The sequence below is a fragment of the Vanessa atalanta genome, chromosome 6 (genome assembly GCF_905147765.1).
Source record: "Vanessa atalanta chromosome 6, ilVanAtal1.2, whole genome shotgun sequence".
NCBI lineage: Eukaryota > Metazoa > Arthropoda > Insecta > Lepidoptera > Nymphalidae > Vanessa > Vanessa atalanta.
In genome coordinates this window covers 11,532,031-11,555,017 of record NC_061876.1, presented here as the reverse complement: position 1 = coordinate 11,555,017, position 22,987 = coordinate 11,532,031, and the positions used below count along the sequence as shown (strand labels likewise).

At 33.5% G+C, this 22,987-nt stretch overlaps 1 protein-coding gene across 7 annotated transcripts in view; it reads right to left on the bottom strand.

The window, feature by feature from the left end:
- LOC125064456 (paxillin) overlaps window positions 1-22,987 on the bottom strand; it is a 64,332-nt gene that overhangs the window by 2,289 nt on the left and 39,056 nt on the right. For 3 of the 7 annotated variants that reach the window (XM_047671482.1, XM_047671481.1, XM_047671479.1), the window contains exons 2-8: window positions 19,944-20,188; window positions 14,910-15,168; window positions 8,621-8,717; window positions 3,051-3,276; window positions 1,284-1,502; window positions 1,022-1,195; window positions 714-944 (exon numbers count right to left, since the gene is read on the bottom strand). In XM_047671482.1, coding sequence (XP_047527438.1) covers window positions 714-944; window positions 1,022-1,195; window positions 1,284-1,502; window positions 3,051-3,276; window positions 8,621-8,717; window positions 14,910-15,168; window positions 19,944-20,188 — 1,451 coding nt within the window. Of the gene's footprint in view, window positions 1-263; window positions 514-713; window positions 945-1,021; window positions 1,196-1,283; window positions 1,503-1,642; window positions 1,776-3,050; window positions 3,277-8,620; window positions 8,718-14,909; window positions 15,169-19,943; window positions 20,189-21,587; window positions 21,757-22,987 lie in introns of those variants that run through there. The other 4 variants (XM_047671480.1, XM_047671483.1, XM_047671484.1 and 1 more) reach the window with 4 other exon arrangements.

Below are 22,987 nucleotides of genomic sequence, written 5' to 3'. Positions count from 1 at the left end.
GATAACAATGTATATATGTATATTGATAAGAGGTCATTGCCGTACGATGCGCGTACGCAGGTGACCTTGACGGGCGGTCAATGCGTGAAGGGACACGACACTGTCCACTATTCCATTCATTTTCATTATCATTTTGTTTTGTTGTTATTTTTTTTATTATTTTTTTTTTAATTTTTGTTCTCTTTATTTTATAAACCTTAACATTACAATAATATTACAAAAATATATTACATAATTTACGATTCCCTATGAAATATGCTAAAGACTAGAAATTATTGCGATTGTTATTAAATAGCATCTGTGTTTTTGTCGTGTTTATGTTCATTCATTTGTAGTTCATCTCTCCGTCATGCCGACGAGCATAGCTGTAAAAAAAGTGGGGGAGGGCATTCATTTTGAGGGGGGAAAGGCTTTCATCCTTTATTCTTCTTCATCTACACCGGCGCAAGTTGGGCATACCGGTTTTCCTTCCATGGCATAGAATGTTTTTCCCTTAACGGGATTTTGGCAGTCCTGGGAGACCAAAACATCAATTAAGTTATTGTAATTCTTCTAACAGTTCAGTAGTTAAACGAACTTGTTAGAAAACATTGGGTAGTATACTCAACCTGGCGTAGGGAATTTTTCCTGTAATGTAAATATTGTACCTACCTGTCATTTATTACCAGCTGCGATTGATTCCGTGAGTGTGTTACAAGTATAGAGATACTGACCTTGCAGACGAAGCAGTCTGGATGCCATTGAGTGTTGAGGGCGGAAATGTAGTTTTCCATGATAGGTTTGTTGCAACCACCACACTTGGGCGCAAACATATCAAAGTAGTCAGCCCGGCAGTATGGTTTGCCATCCCTTTCGTGGAATCCCTCCTCACCAAACTGCTGGCCGCACTGAGCACAGAAGAAGTGCTCCGTGTGCCAAGTCTTCTCGAGAGCTGTCACGCATTTCTGTAAACGAAAGACAACGAAATCTCAATGATCTGTCAACGTTAGTGTCAGATTATAGTTTGGCCGTTGACACTAACGTCGAGAATGGGTCCGTTGCAATAAGCGCATCGCGGCGAGAAGAGGTTATGGTAGTCGGGCTCGCAGTATGGTCTGCTGTCGCGCTCGAAGAAGTTCCTCGTGCCTAATTCTTGATTGCAGTGAGCGCATGTGAAATGTTCCGGATGCCAAGTGCGGCCCAACGCTGTGATGACCTGAGACAGACAACCGTTAAAATGTTCACTGGCCGTTATCACTATTAACAATTTATATTGCACTTTCGTATTGCAGCTTCATATCCACCTGTCCGACGATGGGCTTCTCGCAGGCGTTGCAGCATCCCTTCTGGGGGGTTTGTACTCCTTGACGGCTCATGTCTGCTCGGAGAGATCCGAGCATATGTTCTAAAGATGCGGATTCGGGTTGCCGCGGGTTGCTGCGGTATTGTTCCTGCCAAGCACGCTTCTCTCGGTAAACGTGGGTACCGCTTTCTCCCCCTGGAGCTGCACCTGCACCGCTTACCTAAGAATTTGAAAACGAATATAGCAGATCCAGAGTTTATTATTTATTTTGGTAACAGTAGAGAAATTGATCAATGTCAATGAAACTTCGATTTGGGCTTCGATAGTCCAACTCGAAGTTTATATTTCGCGGTAACGTACTGAAGGTAACTGGTCGAACGAAGCGGTCTGGAGCGAATGCGGTGCTAGTGAAATCTTTGTCTATGTACTCTAATATTATAAGATCACAGCCCCACTACGCCTGTGATGTAACACCCGTACTATCTTTAGATATGAGCGTTTCGGCGGGTGTGAGTGAGACGACGCGAGTGCTGGAGTGACGACTGCTCACAAGGCTGGAAATAGCCGTGGACCAAGAAAGGCGAGTAGTAAATATTATAATAAACGGAAAAGTGTAGTGCAGTGTGCCGAGGTGGCCATGACAGCAGCCGCCCTATATAACACCTTACAATGATGATTCATGTGATAACTGATTATAAAATTAATTTAAACAGAGATAAGTTAATATAAAATTGGCACATCGCTGAAACTTTTGACATTGTGCATGAATGAAATTCGGATTAAGATAGCGAAGACCTCAATTCACTGAATTATTTTATCGTGTTCTTGATACCAGGTCAAGTATCTTTCTGGCAGCTGGCGCTGTCCTCAAATTGAGATTTTCTTATTACTCTAAACAACATAATTAATTATACATATAAACGTTTAATTTAAAACGAATTATTAATAGACATCGAAATCAAACGTATATGTAATAAATATAATGTCATTACATTATATATTTGGTTTCATTTGTAATTTTTAGCCGTAATAATAAATGTTAAGTTAAAAAACACTATTAATATTTATTGAGAGTTTGAATCGAGTTTGTGAACTCGCCAACCAATAACAATACCAACGCGACCAAACAATTATGTTGTTTAAATGTGTTCTCAGGATTTATAATCCTTGATTATCTGCACAATAAGGTTCATAGATGTGATTTCGCCGTACGTAATTTCTAACCTTAGGTGAGCTTAGTATATTTGTTTATGACAATATACACTGGAAAAGGTATAACGAAGTAACTGATGATATTTTGGATAACAATATAGCATTATATAAAAAAAAAAAAAAAACGAAAGTAATAGGCACTGCCGGTGTAGTCTCCTCTCTGTTTAAAAAGGTCAGAAGCTAATTTAAGTGACAGAGTTTCAAAGAAAGTATACACATGCATGTTTCCTCACGATGTATTCCTTCACTGTTAAGAACGACATTAATTTTAAACACAAATTAAGCACATGAAAATTCAGTGGTGCGTGCGTCGATTTGAACCAATAATTCGTCTTAGATTTAGGTTATCTAACCACCGGGCTATCTCGGTTCGCATAATATAATAATTGCATGCAATATTTAAATACAAATTCAAGTCATTTTGTTCACAACCTTACGCATACGGCCCTAAAGTCTTGCCCTATCTTTTTGAATCCCTGGCATGTGGTACCCGAGCGTTAAAATTCAAGCCCTAATAGAACTAGGCCTTACTAAACTTATACTAGGTTTAACTAACCTTGAAGTCAGAGAGAGACGCCATGAGATCGTCAAGCTCTTTAGTAGCACTGGAAGCGTGATGGTGACGAACTGTCGTTACTGCGGCCACTGATGGCTGCGGTTGCGGTTGCGGAGGTTGCGCCGGTTCTACCACGGTTTCCTGGACGGTCACCGTAACCTGCTTGGTTCCTGGCCGTGGTAAGGTGCCAGACGATGACGGCGGAACTGGGGATACTGATGCCCGACTGGTAACAAATAAAATAATTAATTACAAAATTATTTTTACCCCTTTTCTTAACACAAGATATAATTATATCTATGCTCGGTATATCACTTTTTCCACATACCATAGATAACATAGATTACGTATATCGATCCAATAATGTTGAATGATCATCGTACGACTCATCTTAATATCCAAAATAGGTTTAAGAGTATTGTATACAAATGATTAACTAATTATGATATTTTATTATTAATAGCAGGAAGGCAGACGTTTTCTTACTCGGTGGACCTAATTTTAAGTGATCGCCTCTATATATAAATTGCCATTGGCATTGTTAGAAGCGTAATACCATTCCTGGGGTTTACAAAGCGTTGCCAACATGGGTAGTGAAAGTTTAAGCTAATCTATACTAATTTTATAAATGCCAATATAACTCTGTCGGTCTGTAGCTGTATCACGGCCAAATTACTAAGCTGTTTTGGTATGAAGCAAGCTTGAACTCCAAGGGAGGACATAGGCTCTTTTATGACTTACACCTAACGCCAAGCTTACCCAGCCTCTAAAACGCGGGCGACAACTACTTTGATATATTTCCGAACGGAGACAGCTGTCATTAAAATAAATATCAATCAAAATAACCAGACAGATAGATTGTTTCAGCTTTATTTACAGAACGACGTATTGGCCAATTGGCTGAATATGTACTTGGCATTACGTCTCTATGGTAATCTTCGTGACAGACAGACACACCCTGATTTGATTTATATCCTTACAAATGAACAATTTAGTAAATCATATACCTAACAATACATGAAAACATATTCGTTTAATATATCATTCGGAAATGCCTAGCCAGGTGTATTAAACGTAGAAACGCTATTTACTAATTATTCAGAGACGTGCGCAGGAGTCTATGGTGCCAAGAACAATTATTATAATATTACAATGTAAATATAGACTATCATTACGGTTGGATTGTTCCAGAAGTTGATTTATAGAATATTATTTGATATTAAAACGTAAGCATGACGAAATGTATTGTAACGAATTCATCAGGCGTATGCAGGATTGTTTTTTACTATATGTAAATAAATAATTAGTTTAAATTGCAAAATTATTTTATTGAATTGTTATTATTTTAATGATCAGTACTAAACTATTTCCTTCCTTGATTAAGTATGATGTAAATTAAATATATCGTCTTTCTTGGTAGGGCTATCTTGAGAGACTACGATTGTACCCAGATGTACAAGCTATCGGGTTACGACCATTAAAAATTTTTTTAAACAATTTTTATGTATATAGTGAGTGTTAGAAGTGTTATCATGAAATAACTTATACATTTTGGTACTCTTGTCGTAATTTGTTTTATCGTTAATTTGGTTTTATCTTTTAAGTATAGTTATTTTACTAAATTAATCTAATATATATTTTATTACAGGATTAAAAGGTATTTCACTTTAAAGGCTGTTGATCACTACCTTCTAGCTTCCCCTGTTACCTATGTCACTGTAACTTGATTGGTTTGGAGGGGTAGTAAGGTGTAAACCAGTCCTGTCAATTTAGTTAAGTGATTGTGTGCAATATAATTAACGTTATATTTTTATTTTAATCCATGTTTTAGTAAATGTTATAAATAAATAATCAATAAAACTTAAGCTTTTTACATGAATGAACAGTTTTATGTAAAACTAAAAGATTAATTGTGGCCTGAATAATGCTCGAGGGGACGTTAAATCCGAAACGAAACTAACCTACTGTCGAAAGTTTAAAACTAAAAGAACTAAATAATCACCTTAATTAATCTAAAAGATTTATCTTCACGTTTACTAAGTTAAGTTTGAAATAAAATAAATTCGCAAACACATACTCTCGACTATAAGGAAAAGTCAATGAACTTTTCTAACAGTCGCTCAGATTTAGAATGGCAACTATTTTATTACATATCGACTTCAGCTCGACAGCAGGCGGAAATCGTAAATCAACATCTGCTCGAACGCGAACTAATATTCAGGGTCCTTTAAATATAAATCTGAATGTACGACAAAATATACATTAAATTCTGTTAACGCCTTGAAAACTGATCTCTATTTCTGTAAGAAAAACTTTAGAAACTCATTATTCAAACTAAAATATTATGTACTTTGCACGGTAGTAGGGCTTTTATAAGACCGTCTTGGTGCGTACCATCCACTCATCAGATATTCTACGAAATTGATATGGCAGGCAAGCGCCACTGTATTGCATTTGATAATTTGTGTTTATAATTCATCTCGTGCTCGGCAGTGAAGAAAACCATCGTGAGGAAACCTGCATGTGTCTAATTTCAACGAAATTCTGCCACATATGTATTCCACCAACCCGCATTGGAGCAGCGTGGTGGAATATGCTTCAAACCTTCTCCTCAAAGGAAGAGGAGGCCTTATCCCAGCAGTGAAAAAAGTACAGGCTGCTAATGCAATATCTCTGGGCATTTGTCCGTACGCCTACCTATTCTACATATTGCACCTGGTACCCACGCTTTGGACTTCTCGAAATAGTAGTGCAATGCAACGTGGTCTTGCACTGAGGTGGGTTAAAGTCGTAAAAGAATATTTTACAAATTGCTTACACTCTATGGAGGACAAGAAAATACATTGAAAATAAAAAGAAAGTTCCAAATACGAATCATATATGTACATTTAGATACAATTTAAACAAACATAAACGTTTAAATTAATTAAGTGTCGCTACGAAATTTAAATGTATCTAAGGAATTATGAGAACGACTATTGTCTTTCGTTCTGACACTACCCTAATATATATTTCTTGTCCCACAAGACAGCTGGCCAATCGCCTAGCGATTATTACACCAAGCGTGTGACGTAGCGCGTTATTTGCGGATACGCCACGAAAATACGTTTCCACACGGCTCCGTGCACGCGCCAATATCCACTTGTCCATAGCCATGTTGGAAGACACGTGAAATTGATTTCGAATTGGAGGCATTGAGTTTGTACATTTTTACAGAGGCTTTTACATAATATATATTTTTATCGACCGATAGCACAGTCTGTAATTTAATTTATTAATTTATAATATAGTTACATAGATTAAAGACATCGACTAAAGTAAGATTTAAATTTAAGATTCTTACTAAAAATATGCCCGATGAGTACTTAGTAAGTCGGGGTATTTTCTTTTCCGGGTGGTAGAATTTAACTTGACAATCAAATCAAATTCACTATAGAAGTATTATACTTAATATATAGTTAGGAAAAATGATATAATTTTCTGAATCTTGGCATTTTTTAGTTACTTATTAATAAATGTATTTGTAGTAAAAAACTGATCGCTTAAAATAGTTTTCAATAAAGTTTGTATGAATAACAGCTTGTAAAAGTCCCAGTGCTCAGCGAAGGTCTCTCCTCCATGAGATATATGTGAAATACAATTATTTATAGTTATAATATTTATTGTTTCGATGATTTATTGCTTATGGACAATATCATTTAATATAAATTTAGAGTATTTTTTAATAATAATTAAAAAATAAATGTTCGGAATTCCGATGAAAACTGTCAATCAGTGAAATACCGGGAAGGTTTTCCTCTGGTTTAATATAAATAACGGGTAAACATTTTTAAGGATTCATTATTGTAAGTGATAGACGCGCTTACATTTTTCTTAACATATTTTTATTTCAAATGATATTGCTAATGTAAGAAATTTTAACGATTTTACATAGCCAAGGGGTCACAAGCTATGGGAACTATGATTTTATGTCAGTTATGCCTGGAGCTACATGATGAGCGGATGGTACCTATCTAGACGGGCTTGCACAAAGCTACAACCAAGTAGATGCAATAATGCTATCCTATAATTTATATATAATATTATTAAAAAATAAATGAATATTCCTTGCATTGAGAAATATTGGCAGTTGTAGTCAATTTCAAAATTTTGATGCTTTCTGTAATATATGTATATTGTTGGCAGTTCTTTAACTCAAACACATGTCAACGAAACGAGAATATTATGAAAGTTGACTTCGTTACACGCCTTTGGCACGTCTTGCGTTGTCAGTCATAATTATTTGGTCTATTAAATCTATTATATTTACTTTATGTTTTACTAGCGACCCGCCCCGGCTTCGCACGGGTGCAATGCTGATACTAAATGTACTACAGAATGTCTTACAACGTTTACAGCTTTTTTGTCATTAGACAATACAAACCCCTATGTCCCTGCATTTATAATCTGAAATATTTTCGAAAATATTCATTTAAATAATATGATGTAAAGGGCCATATTGATCTATATTAAATGCACAATGTATTTAAGCTACCTAATTGGATAAGGATGAATGCTGTATTGCTTAAAATCGCTTCCTAAATAATCCTTTATTTCTCGTAAAAATTAAAGGATAAAAAATAGTTGTCGTGGGCTATCCCCAAGAGATAGACATATACCATCACAATCTTTTTAAGGTGTACTGAATATTTAGATCTATTTTGTAGGGTTCAGCCAGCATTTGCAATGTAAGCGCAAAAAATGTGTTTATTTAAGACATCACTTTAGAAACCTCTAAAACTCATCAGTGTTTCTCTACTATATTGAGCATGTATTATGCGTATAAAACCTTCCTCTTGAATCAATCTAAACAACCGCATCAAAATCCGTTGTGTAATTTTTAAATATCTAAGCATATATAGGGACAAACAGTGGTCAAGCGACTTTGTTTTATATTATGTAATGATGTGCGCTATATTTTAGTTCATTTCAATGTATATTTACATGTATATATTTATTATTATTTAGTCCTACATATCATCGGAACACGTGTTTATAAATAATAAGTTCTTATAAGTTTTGTGTTCCGGTCGAAAGGGCGAACGAGCCAGAGTTAGCCAGTTCTTATAATTAAGAACAAGGAACATCGAATGTTAGTTCCCAATATTGGTGGCGTATATGCAATGTAAGGAATTGTTAATATTACTTACAGTGCCATTTATATCAGGCGTTACGGTTGTCAGGTTGCCTTCCAATTTTTGATTTAATAAAATTAATCAAAGAAATCTCAAAGGTGACTAGCCAAGTGCGCAGGAAGTCCGATCCGATCGGAAAGGGTTCAGGCACAGTTCCAATGGCCTTAGATATATTCTGGCACTGGAGTATAAACACTGCCAATTTCCGGCCAACTGAGCGTTTCTTGACGGCAAAAAAACAAAAACATTTATCTTTCAGGTTCGAGATCTAGAGCTGTTGCAGTCACATCATTTTTATCCTAGTTAACTAACTCAAAGTGAACTAAGAACATCTCAGTTGAAGGATATTTACGAATTGTCTTATTAAACAGATATAGTCTTACTGTTTAGACTTACCCATTGGGCACGTCGGTACTTAGTTGATCCAATAGAGAATCTACGGTGGGTCTCGTCGAAGCCGGACTAGTAGCTCCATTCGTACGAGAATATCCATCTGTAACAATAAAAAATGTTATTGAATAACAATTATTTATTTTAACAAACATTTTAAGCAACTATACGTAACATACATTCAACTGGCATGACTTTTCTTGAGAACTGAAACAGGTGGATTGAGAAGATTGTTTCATTAAATAACCATTACTGAGCTATCGGGTCTAATGAATGAATGAGAGATAATGATAGTTCACTCACAGTTAAAATATTTATCTACTGAATTCAATTATTTTAAGTGACACAAGAAATAAGAATAGAGTGAATACTTGTTTATCCGTCATCCAGAATGGTAGTCAAAACAAATTTAAACAAAAAAACCCAACATCAAATAAATAATAGTCTGAGAAAGGAAATTAAAAATAATAAGAGCACGTAAAAAATTTAATCCCGTATATTTTCATCCTTAGGGGTGATAATTTTGCTTCAAATTTAAATGGGTCCAAACTAAAAAAATGTATTCGCAAATAGGTGCACTAATTACGAAATTCTGAGACAACAAACATATCAATAGATAAAAAAGTACAATCGAATTGAGAAATCGTTTGAAAACACAGTTGAATAATGTTCTGTTCGTTTTGTCTTTACCTACTTTTATTATATAGATACTAATACTCTGAATGTTGCTGTTGTATATGTATAATGCTGTTATGATTATCATTGTCCATTATCATCATTCGTATGACAGCGGGCAAGACTTGATGACTGTCATCTGAGTAATAAGCTTACAGAGCTAAACTACCTATATTTATTTAGTAGGTACTACCGTAGTTAAGACGTATTTATTTTATAATAACACTTACGGAATTATGAGTTAATCGATTTACTAACAAAAATATACTACACTAGAATGTATTGTCATCAACACCAATAATGTGTACAAAATTGAAATCTAATCGTTGTTGTTGAACTTACTTAAAATTCAGATACATAATTTGAGTCACTCGTCTCAAAAAGTAAAGTAGTGAACGTAACATTTAAATATGTATGACAGTTACAGGGCTGAGGCCTCCAATCACTTTGATGAGAAGGTTTGGAGTTTAATTGATCCAATGCTCTTACAAAGATGGTAAAATTTAATTAAAATTAGTTATGAAATTGATGACGATGAGACATGGACCTTATGATCATGAATTATCTCACGATGATTCTCTTCATCACAGAATACGAGAAGAATTTTTTAAAAAAAAAGTAGTGACATATTTTATGTTTGTTTGTTAAGTCCTACTCATTCAATACCAAAATAATACAAATCTTTATCAAGCACCAAATACATCTACTACGAATATCAGATGCCAAAATCTGCGTTTATTTGTTTAATCTTGGATAAATCGCAGTCAAAAGATACTAACATCGATTAGGTATCAAGCAGCTGCAGTTTTATAAGCAAAATCTATTTATAGCAAGCATGCGATTAGCCGTTAGTTGATTAAGCTGACATCACCGCTAAATTGTTTATTCAATGCAATCGTGCGATACTTGTAACGCCTTGTATATCACGTGATAAAATAGTATCCAGAGTTCCATTTCGTTTTGACATATATATTTTTTTAATGACGTCCTTCTATTTATTTTGGTGACGTCGGTTGTTGTCAAGAGAGACTAAGACTAGCCAACTGCTCGGGACATATAATAATTGGGGGGTAAATTCACCATTTTCATGATTTGGAGGTAAATTCTGCGAACAAGTTGTCGCAAACGTTATCGCAATCGAATCGAAACGTAATCATTGCCAAATTAGCCGTTTTTCTATTCTACCAACACAACTATCGGTTACGGTCGAAGTTCGATCAAATTTGAATTGGGAACGTATCGGAACCGCAATGTTAAAAGACCAACGGCTTTACGAGCTTTTTGAGATGCAGTCGTCTTTCGTATTTTATGATATTGGTAGGCGGACGAACAAATGGGCCACCTGCTGTTAAGTAGTCATCACCACCCATAGACATTGGCGCGTCAGCAACCTGGGGAGCTAAGATGTCCCTTATGCCTGTAATTAAACTAGCTCACTGGATTGCTGTTTGGCGGTACAATATCTAATGAGTGGGTGGTACCTACCCAGGCGGGCCTGCACGATGCCCTATCGCGAAGTCAAAGTATGCCTAAAGTTTATATAGGCAACAATGTATATTGGCGATTAATTTACCATTAATTGTCAAAATCACCAGTAAGTTGTTAATGTTAATAATTGTTAAAGTTGTTAATAGATCCTAATAGTTAATTATTCAGATTGAAACTCGCCTCTTCGCCATTGCCAAGTATTATATCAAACAAATTAGAAAAACATGGATCGCACGCGTTTCATTGAAACAAAACAAATATCTAAAACCAAAGCCAAAACTATAAGAAAACGCTTAAATTCGCTTCAATGATAATAATTAAAAGGGTAACGAGAAAGCTTATTGCCAAGTTCTCGGGGGGGGCGATGTTACGTTAACACAATTTTAACATAATATTGGATAGACTAGATGTTTTTTTTAGATGACCTGATGAAGAGGACTGATAGATTGGCGTAGCACTATGCATGGCAGCCGCCTGTCATTGTCCACTCTGTTACTTATATTATTTATACTTCTAGATAGTGTCACACTACAAAGGAACTAAAACAAACGAGCTAAATTTAATATCTTGGTGTGCATAACAGCTATACATACATCTTTACTAATGTGTGTGTACTCACTGGCCAACTATTGGCCACTAGCGTTGTGTGTTTGTAACCGAAAAAGATGACTGTAACGCATTATTTTATGTCTTATACATTGTTGGTCCTTTATTAAGTGTACTTTATAAAAAAAAAATAATGATAGTTATTTAGCTATAAGATGTAATTGTGTTTAAGTAATGAGTTGACGAACATAACTTGGAGACATGGGTGGCAGAACGTTTTCCGCCTTCGTCAGAGGATACGACACCAAGGCGAGACGCTAACGATCTTCTCCTCTACCAACCACACGTACCAATGGTCAGTCTTAACTTATATCAACATAATAATAATATATGTATAACTGTTTCTATATTAACCTGATCTCTCTACTCAACATTGGGATAAAGGGTTTTATTTACACAGACAGTGATATATTTTATCCATAAATAATTTGTCATTCTATATATTCTCCATCATACGTATTGAAAGATTCACTCAAAGAAAAATAAAATAAAACCTTCGTGAGACAAAGAAAAATAAGAGTAATTATCATCATAAAAACATGAAACATATTTCTTCAATTTTTATTTTATCGTTTTGCGGCCTCTTTGTTCTTTCTTAACTTGCGGTTCAAAGACTTTACCTTGAGGCCAAAAAGACCGGCTAATTTTAATCTTACTGAACACTTTCGACGGTTTTTATACTTCTTTTATTATTACGGCTTTAGTATTAATAATTAAAAACGAAATCAATACTTTACTAACCAAATCCTACATAAAAAGGATATGCAATTAGGTAAGTATTTGCGTACATATGGGATAGAAAAATAACACTTGGAGCAGTTTTTATGTTTATTAAAACTCCATACCAAAAAGTATTTAAAAAAATAATCTAAGCTATACAAGAAACGACGGTCAATTGAAAATTGGTAATAATTAATTAATTAAAATCAGTACTAAATAAGATGGACCTCATATTATATGATTCACAATATAGAAGAGGATATTCTTCAGAGGACGACTTTCCGATAATATCGATCTTGAAATAATTATATTATTCGTTGGTTTATCCTGCAGGATTTTAATTAATTTAATATTATTAATTCAAACATTACGCGTTTGGAACATTGTTACTGGGCCTCTTCTCCTTTCTGAGGATAAGTTTTTAAGCTTTCTCCACCACGCTGCTACGATGGTTGGTGAATCTCATAGGCCAAATGCAGGTTTGTTCACATTATTTAAATACAAAATAATTACATGAATATTCAGTGGTGCTTAGAATCATCGGTCAGGATTCACGTCATCTAATCACTGGTCCATGTTTTGTCTCTGTTTGATCTTTTAAACATTTGTAAATAATTAATTAACGCAATCTTACAGACACATATATTAGGTGCAAAAGTCACCCAGTATAGTATTAGGACTAAATTATTTTGAAGTAAATGTCTCCAAGTAATAACAATATAAATATTAAAAATATGAAGTAACTTGACAAGAATGCCTCTTAGTATTTCATTCAACGCATGCAATTAGACACAAGATTAGCAAAAAAAAACTGCTACTATCTTCTAAAATAAAACTAGTATAAAAATATGAATTTTTCGAAGATGTTACAATAATTTTAAAGTTGAACGCAATTAAATTGTTACAGAGTCTGGATTTCCATGAATTATAGTTATGTTGAGAACATTAGAGCAATTCAATGTCGTGTGTGTTGAAATTTCGCTGTCAGCTCAGTGCCAGATGTCGTTACGGCGACCATATTGTAAGATTGGTGGTTAAATGAGTGTCACGTATTATTATATCATCTTTGATATAAAAGTTATTATTTCTTTTATTTGGATTTTCGAATAATCTCTAGAAGTTTTTCCTTATAATTAATATCTATTCACGTTTACAGAAACTCGTCAATTAATTCAATGTGAAAATCTTAAATTCTCGCTTTTTCTCCGCTTAAGAAATCCTTTGCCCAATTTAACAAAAAAAAAAAAAGATTGAATTCCTAATAAAAGTTTTCTGGAGTTGTTATTTAAAAAAGTGCATTGAATACACTTTTTATTTAAGACAAGAGTATATAAAGTTGAGCTAACATTTGTTACATATTTAACAGCAAATAAAACACTTCAAAGTAAAGACAAACGGCGCACGCGCATAAATTCAAAAGCTAAACAACGTGCAATTAAATCGGCGCTCTATTTCAGTGTCTGGGAGGGAAAGCCGGCCTTGCCAAAGACAACAACTTTGTATAAATGGTTCATACGTATGTCTATAACGAGTAACATAATAGTATAAAGAGAAAGTTTTAATATTATTTTTATTGAGAATTAAGGAACACTCCTTATATTTTATTACTTTTGATTGTACGTTTGATGAAAAGAGCACTTCATAGTAAAAAATAAAATATTGCGCAACGTCGATCTGATTTGATAGTTTTTTAAAACGATCTGTTACAAAGACGAATTAATAAAGTGCAAAAGTTTTGGCACGAGAAAATCTTACATGCAAGACTATGCCTCTTCATGATATACGTAGGCCAACGGACTCATGGTCCACCTGATGGTAAGTCATAAATACCATATACGTTACCATAAAGTAAACTGGTAGTGACGACGAGAACATTCATTTTTTATAGGTATAAGCTCAGGATATGGCCAAAAATATGTCCACTATGTATGTGGGCTGCGATGTGATCTATTTAATTTTATTATGACCGGAATTATAATTCTATGCTATTTTAATTGAACTATGAGTAACGATTGCCTGAATACATTTAAATACTTTTATCAGTTTCAATTAAAGGGTAAAATTTAATTGAAATTTTAAGGTTAAATAAATCCCTAATTTAAAAATTGAACTTAATTCGTAATATAAATTAGGACTAGTATACCTACGAAATTATGGTCAATCATTTCTTAGTTATAAGGAAAATACCTATTAGTAGTAGTAGTGAAAGTTAATATTTTAAAAATTATGACAGTAAATTAGATTATGTGTACTCAATTTTATAAAAAATATTTTGTCATTCATTTAAAAAAATATGTATTATGTCATAGAAAGAAGAAATAAAGAAGGCATTACATTAAGTTGTAGCTCTTTTGATTAACTTAAGTGTAGGCATTATAATTATATCTTAAGTGACAACGCTTCCGTTCGATCACATATCGAGTTTACGAACTGCTTGAAAATGAGTAACACATCACTCAAAGGTATATTAAGGAGTGTTTTAGAACTATCTTCATATCTAGCGTATATAATTTAAACATTGACTTGAACCGTAAATTACTTAAAACAATAATATCAAATCACTTCAACAATTTAATAACGAATATTTTTGTAAGAAAACACTTAACAAAATAATTTTCTTTTACACGTAAATCTTTTAGGGATTAAATGTATGTAAATAATATGTACAACAGCGGACTAATCGCTAAAATAGTGATCTCATTTAGACTTGGAAGAGACATCCTTATTATATTATTGATGTCATTACATGACAAATGAGAAGAAAAATAAATTAAAATATACAGATAAGTAGATAAAGAACACTCACCATTTCTTTCGGTTAATGTGGTTTTCTCTGCATAATTTCCGTATCTGGCGTTGCTCAAGTCATCCAACAGAGTGTCAAGTTCCGAAAAATTGGCACGGCCGGTGGTCCTCCCGTAGCCAGGTGACACACTCGTAAACCCAGGAGACTGACTATTGTACCCAGGGGAATGACTGCCGTAGCCGGGGGCATTAATGTAGTTTGTGCTGTATTTGGCCGGAGCAATCTTCTCGTGAACTGTAGTTGTGTTTTGGTAGGTTGGCTGTAGACAAAAAGATATTTCGATTATTATTATAGTACATACAATACAGTATGCGATATATTTTTTTGATACTTGATAAATACAATGGTATTGTCCTGACCGAATTGTGAACATTGGCCAATGTCGAGGGATACCAGTCAACCACGCAGGATATTTTATAGCGCACAATGTTGCAAATTATTCCCTCTCATAGTCCAATGTGATCGCAAACCCGACACGGACGGAAAGAGTTCAAGCGCTGGGTTAGAAACACGACCTTGAGAACTATCCCCTTATATCCTCATAAGACCAACGAGGCAAACACGGTACTACAAACACTTTTGAATCATAATTAAAAAAACTTATGTATTTATTAGCGATCGTAAAATATTTTACTTACAATGCTAGTATTTTATCAAAAAATAATTTATTTAATTTATTATAAGTACATTACAGGTTCGTTTGGCGTGATTTTTATACAAACTGTATTCGAGATTAACTTTTGTTAAAAGAGAGTGACTAACGTACACACGTCCGCATTTAAAATAAATTATGAGCGTGATGACCACATTAATCTGGAATAGATTTTAGTCTAGGGTATTTGAAATTTAAGCTTCGATCTTTGAATTTCTATCATACACCCCCCCCACCAATTAGCGCGTTGGAATAAGCTGGAAACCTTTCAAGAACAGAATAGGTTGAAATTTCGAAGGTACTGTTACACCTAAGTAGGGATGTTATGGATATATAATGTCGGATCTGGATATGAATACGGATATGTGAATAATATTTTACCGGTTTCAGATACGGTTACGAATATAAAATTATTTCGGACGATCCGATTACAGTTCCGAATATTAGATTATTTTGAAGCTGCAAAGAAATAATTTTAATGGAGCAGTACGACTTTATTTGTAGGTTTATTATTCGATATGAGGTTCGATATCTCAGAAAAACCCCTTAGGTATAACACTATACATTTTTTTTATAATTAACGACTTTTTTATAGGTGACAGTTTCGGATAGATTTTATTTCGGATAGCTGATAAAGTCGGTTACGGTTGTGGAAATCCATAGTATCCCTGCTCCTAAGTAACGAGATCTTCATCAATTGACGTCATCAACGTCGTTTTTATAAAGCTTAGCGACATCTACATTAAATGTTGCCAGTCGCTGGCTACTTTCCAGATCGTTTTAATATTGTTACTAGTTAGTATATTAAACGATTCCTCTAATATAAACTAGATGGCGCTTTATATTTTTATATTTATATACTTAATAAACTATATTAAGTAAAGTATACATATGTATACAAAAAGGCAAGCGAATTTCGTACTATTCCTATTGTGCGTGTTATTTTGAAACTAATCTGTTTTTTTAGCACCGTCATGCGTCGATAGTATTAACTTATTTTTTGTGAAGGTAAATCGAATATTAAAACCTAAATAACGCTAGAGTCTAAAGGTAGAATGAGAAGATTTATTTTTCTTTCATTTGACTTAAAGTAACAAGCCTAAACAAAAAAAAAACAAAAGTGACAAATGAATTCATTAGCGAACCGATCCAACGATGTTGGATATTGGCATTCGGCATAGAAATGAATATTCACTCGAGTGAACGTTCTTCAGAGTGAATGCGTCTGATATCACCTTAACAAATATATCGCTCAGGAGAGCGGGATTTATCAACTGTGCCGCTAATGAGTTCCATTGTTGACATTGACATGCAATGTAGTCCTGTTATTATAGACGCTTTGTTAAAAAGAAAAAAATGACTCTTTGTGTGTGTTTTTGTAATGATTATAAAAGGGTTTTTGCGTTGTGAAATTGTGCATCAGTCACGTACAGCAAGTACTACACAATGAATACAGAACACTCTCTAAGATTTAAAGATTGATTTTATGCATCAGTTTAAGGACGATCAATTTTCTTTAAGAAGCAAAACTTCTATGTTTTCTATTATTTATTTGTTTAATCTTAATTAATCACATCAATATCTACTTCTTTTTCATATTAAATACAGCACATTCAATAGTGTTGTATTTGCGTATGATATGTGTTTATGGATGAAAGCAATACATATATACGTTTGTAATAAGATTAGGTGACACAAATTCCAAGAAAAGTTAAGTATAGAGACAATTGTAACTCAACTTATGTTACGGTCTGTAATCAGTAGTAATTTTGATCTTTCGTATATTATCTTCGATACACTCGTACATACGTTCTATCCGTTACAGTTAAATAAGAAATATGTCGAAATATGTATAATAAATGTTGGTACATCAAATATATTAAACAACGAATATAAAAAAAAATACTTTTAATAAATGGTAATATCATTGCCGAGATGGCCCAGAGTTGGCAAGGCGTGCATTTTAACCGATGATTTCGGATTAAAGCCTAGGCAGGCACCACTGAATTTTCTTAATTGTGCTTAATTTGTGTTTGTAATTCATCTCGTGGTGCGGTGCCTCATGCTCGGCGGTGAAGGAAAACATCGTGAGGAAACCTGCATTTGTCTAATTTCAACGAAATTCTGCCACATGTGTATTCCACATTTACAGACTGCTAATGTATGTATGTAAGATCGTTTGAATATTTTCAACACAAACAGAAAAAACTACCATGGCGGTAAAATTGAATAAAATACAATTTGATTTTATTTAAAACATGACATTGGAATTTTAACTAGTCGCAGTTGTTTCTGTTGCGATTATTTTTTTAACCAATTCGTCGATTAAGTTTTAAATTTAATAAATCCAGAGATCGCTTTTATTCCTGGAATTTCATTTAAACGAATAATTATTATATGGGTAAAAATAATAATCGAAATCCGTTAATTTAACTCGAAATTTTAAAAGATGCATAGTCTTATTTGAAACAGACTAATTCATGAACTGGTTTTGTTTTTAACGATTATCGGGGCTTGAATAAACTTAATTGCTTCACTTATTTTAATGTAAATATTCTATGTTATGTAAAACAAGAGTAGCCGTTGTATGTAGTAGAAGCAATAGATACGTCGCAAACTACGCCCACTTTCAATTTATAGTCAGGAAGTCTATTTCTCAATCAGTCTAAACTTTTTAGAATTTCTTCTTTGTCATTGTCTTTATAAGATCCTATATCAAAGAATGTCAATAGAGTAAATGATGACGAAGCCAAGTTAAATACGATCTATGTTAATATAAATTATGTATAAATGTAGACCAAAGCCAGCAATTTAAAATATTCCGATGTAGATATATTTCCTAACGATGAAAGCTTTACAAGAATGTCTGATGAACACAAATGAAACTCGAATAGAACAAAAGCTTCGATAAAATATAAACCGCTTATACCTATTACTGAGAATTAAAGCCGCGATAGTCTACATCGCATCGGAATTCCGCGAATCTTAAGGGGGTATGGTTATTTTTAAGATAACATAAATTTTATTGACAGAGCTCTCACAAAAGAATTTGCTCGCTCGTCGTCTTGACAATATCCTTACAGAGAAATAAAATAACTTTAATTCGAATTGTAGTAGAACTTGTAATATATAAAGCGAACATTTAACATTAAGAGTTTTAATAAATTTAAACACTTTTAAAATATTCTATTGATAATCGTGTAACTTATTTGCTATTAATTATTTTTAAAAAAAAATCTTTCTCACTTCGATTTGTAATTCTCTACTCTATGAAACTCTTAAATAGATTTGATCTGTCTCCTTTATTTAATCAATATACTTATATTGCTGTATTATTATGTATTACTAAGCATATTAAATGTTTATTGTAGAAGGAAATCAATTGACATAATATTGTCGTTACATTGTCTATGACTAATATTTTTCCTGCGCAATGGAACCTCAACCTCGTTTGTCGGACCAAAAATTATTATGTTTAAAATGGTGTTGTTTCAAAGTGTAAGCATGAGAAAGAGATAACAATCAATATGATCCTGTGAAGTTCCTTCAGATAGGTTTTAGAAAAGAATCTTCAGGTATTTGTATAATATTTTTCTCATTAAACCTATGAGAAATTGTTTTAAAAAATACGTTTGATTCATTTAATTATAAAAGTAAAACCATTTTATTTGTCCTGGTGTGCTAAATAAAGTATATTTGCGGTGCGGTGCAGATCAATCGAAATTACTTTTTTTTTTTGTTTTGGTTTCTATGGATTTCAATCCGGTATTTTTACGAATTTACCGACGCGTGTGAGTAAATATTTATCGAGTCTCATATATACTTCATGTTTGGTTTCATAGACTTAAGAAGACTCTTAAAGTATCATTTATAAGCCTAAGTCTTATCAGGGTAAAGACCTGCCTGGCTACCCATAGATAAAATTCTTTGCAATCGATTTTCAAACTATCAATTTCAATAAAAAATAAACTAGTCCAAATTCAACGGCTATCGGCATTGCTATCTCTTTTGTATGTGTGGGATTAATAAGGATAGCATATCTTTTAGTCGTGTCACATTGTTTAACTTCAGTGATCTGGTACAATGTAATAAGCACCAATAAGTCACACAATATTTAATAAATTAAACCTTTGTTAAGAGATCTCGCACATATTTTTAATATTACTTCGGATAAAAGCTTGAAGGAGATTGCTTAGGGTGAACAATATTAGTATATCTGTTATTCTGTGTTGTTTTGTGTGTGTCCCAGGGGGAATAAAATACAAGTGATTCTATGTAGTATTTACCCACACAAATTAAAGGTGAATTAACTGTATAATAATTAACTGTGTGTATAAAAATATATAAATGGCAGAGTGGCTTATAATATTTCAAATACTTACAGAAGCAGGTTTAGCGTAGTCCGAACTAATATTTCTTGAGCCATTGATAGAACCATAGCCGGTTGAAGTTGGTGAGCTGAGGCTACCTCCAGGTGAACTCAATCGTCCCGGAGAGCTACCACGACCGAGGGGTGAACCGGTTCGGCCAGGGGAGTTGGTTCGACCGCCAGGTGATCCTGTTCTACCACCGGGACTACTAACCCTGCCAGGGTTTATCGAGTTCTGGAGGTCAGCGAGCAGGGCATCTGGAATTGTTATATTTCAAAATTAATAAAGCTATTTGATCAATTTTAGTTGATTCATTGATAATACTGACTAATAAAATTCGGAATTCATTGTCAACATTAAGCATATTTAATGCTGTTTAATTGCATATACATATAGTATAGTAAATGCCTATATATGGCTAAAACCTCCCACTCCCACTCCCTGAGGAGAAAGTGTTATGGTAAGTGATCTCCGCCCATGTACATGTATTATAAGAAATCTAAACCATTTCTTAAATTGACAATGCACTGGCAATAATATGAACTAATATGTTACACACCTGGAGCACTTAATTACACTGTCTAACCATAAACCAGTGTAGCGACATACATACGCTTATTACATGTGTATATTTTTGAATAACTGACTTTGTTGCCGGTTCTCTGAGATTATAATTTACATTTCAAACCGGTGCGGTGGTAGCTTTACATTAAATTTTATTTTGCAAAATGATGAAATGTTCTTGTAAATTATGATAAAGAGTACTGGCGGTAAAACAGTTCTCGTTAATACAATTGGTTTAAAGTGTACATTAAAACAAGCATTGCTTGCTCTGAATTCTTCCTAAGCGATTGGACCAATTTCTCAAAAAAGAGTGGATCCCTGGATGCTTCATAGTGGACCCGGTAAGTGAGGCCGCGTGTGGGAAGAAAAAAATATCTTATTTCGCCCGGACGAAGTTGGGAAAGACAGCTGGTTTATCTATAAACCCTTAATGATAATCATTATATTATTTATACGACAAAGTGTATTATTATTGTTACAATAACATCTTCCTAGAAACTATATACTTATCAGTAATGTTTAGTAACTATAAAGTAACATCAACTTGGCTCATTTCAGATACGAGTGTAATGGTTCGTTAGTCATGATGTCATGTTAGTTAAAATAAATCGAGGGTCTTCTAATTGGCTTCAATAAACTCGCATTGCATTCACAATTAACTTAAATGTCATAAAAATTTAAAGTGTTTAACGCTTTTTTATATTTCTATTTCGTATATTATTATTTACGTAAACACGTACAAAAATTCTCGTCCATCCTTGTCCTGATTATAATAAAAAACAAGTTTTATTTCGGATGAGTTCAACGTTCTTAAGACAACCTTATGTACAGTTAGCAAACGAATCTCACATTCGACAAAATTGGTGTATGATCATAGTGTTCGTGAATTCTTATCGGTCAACTTGCATATAGAAGAGCATTGTTCATGAGATACGACAGAACGCTCTCAGTCAAAAACGTTACACTTAAATTTTTATGGTTTCTGTCACTCAAAGTCAATGACCCTTTTATGGAATGAAAATTAGGTTATTGTATTAACAAGATAATTAATTGAAATTAGATTTTTTTATATGAAAAATTTTGAAAAAGTACCTAGTCCCTCGACGGCTTCGTATACATCTTCGTAATCCGTTTGAGGTTGCAAGTTAGTATGACTTTTCAATATTTTCCCGTAAACATCGTCATTTACCGAATAATGTGCTTTTGACATTTTTACGATAACTATTGAAAACAAAACTGTTATTTTTAAGGAGGTACTCTAATCTCACACTTTAAAACTGCTCACTAAGAATTCGCAAGGGTTTTTATTCAATTAATAAATAAGTTACACATAAAGGGCGGCTTAAAGGATTCTAAATATAAATGTAATATCCTTTGCCCTCAAACGCTAAGGCGCGCGCGACTCTCTTATGGACTTATGCAGTACTGATTCACCTCGAGCGCAGACCGCAAAAATCACGCACGGCCTAACACATTGTTTTTTTTATGTTCACAGATATTGAGGAATTCACTATTTATATTGACTAAAGCGCTAATTTCCCGTACTTATCAAGTTATCAATTACTTACCAATGTTTATTCTATCTCCATTACATTTGATAATAACAATTGTTTATTTTGGCTAACGACCCTAAACATAATTTTCATAATAATATTACTAAATCTCTTAATTAAATAATTAATCTTTTTTAATTGAATAAATAAATAAATATTTACTCAGTATTTGTCGGTAAAGCGCTTTAAGCGCTTGAAGGTGGAAGCTCATCAATGGTCGTGCTGACGGCGCTGTTATAATGACGACGCGTCATGGTATGACGCTTGCTTTGCGGAATTTGTCTCGCTTGTCTGTTATGGGCTTTGAGTCAAGGAATTAGTATGTTTATTGAGTACCGGTCAGATATAGGACAAAGACATGAACTTTTTTTTGAACACCTAAAAGGCAAACCTATGTAATGTCTACGAGAATACTTCATGTAGTTTGGTTTAAGCTTTTAGTTTATGCAAAATTATTTTGTACACGGATACGCTTCAAATATATAGTTTATATTATTTCTTCACGCTTATAATAAATTATGTAAATATACGTTACATACATGAATATGTAATATAATATCATAACATAAATGACTTTGATCATTCAAGCATTGCCTCATTAATTTATAAATGTTAATACATAACATCTAATATGAATGTAATTATGTTTAATCTATATTTTTTCAAAAAAGAAAATGGCAAGTGATTGAAGGTCCTACAGTGTTATTAAAAAACAATTTCAGGAAGAAGCCTATGGCTGTTAATTTTTTTTATAATTTTGTTCTTGCCTTTTCAAACTGTTTCGAACAGTTAAGTTTGAAAAGTGTTACTTTTATCAAATTTTGATAAGCTCGTATATCTTGTCAATTATTAGGCTGGTCCTTCGTCGGTCATTTTTTATCAAAAGAATAAAATTGACGTTGTAATAAACTTTAAATAGTTTCAGTATACTAAGATAGT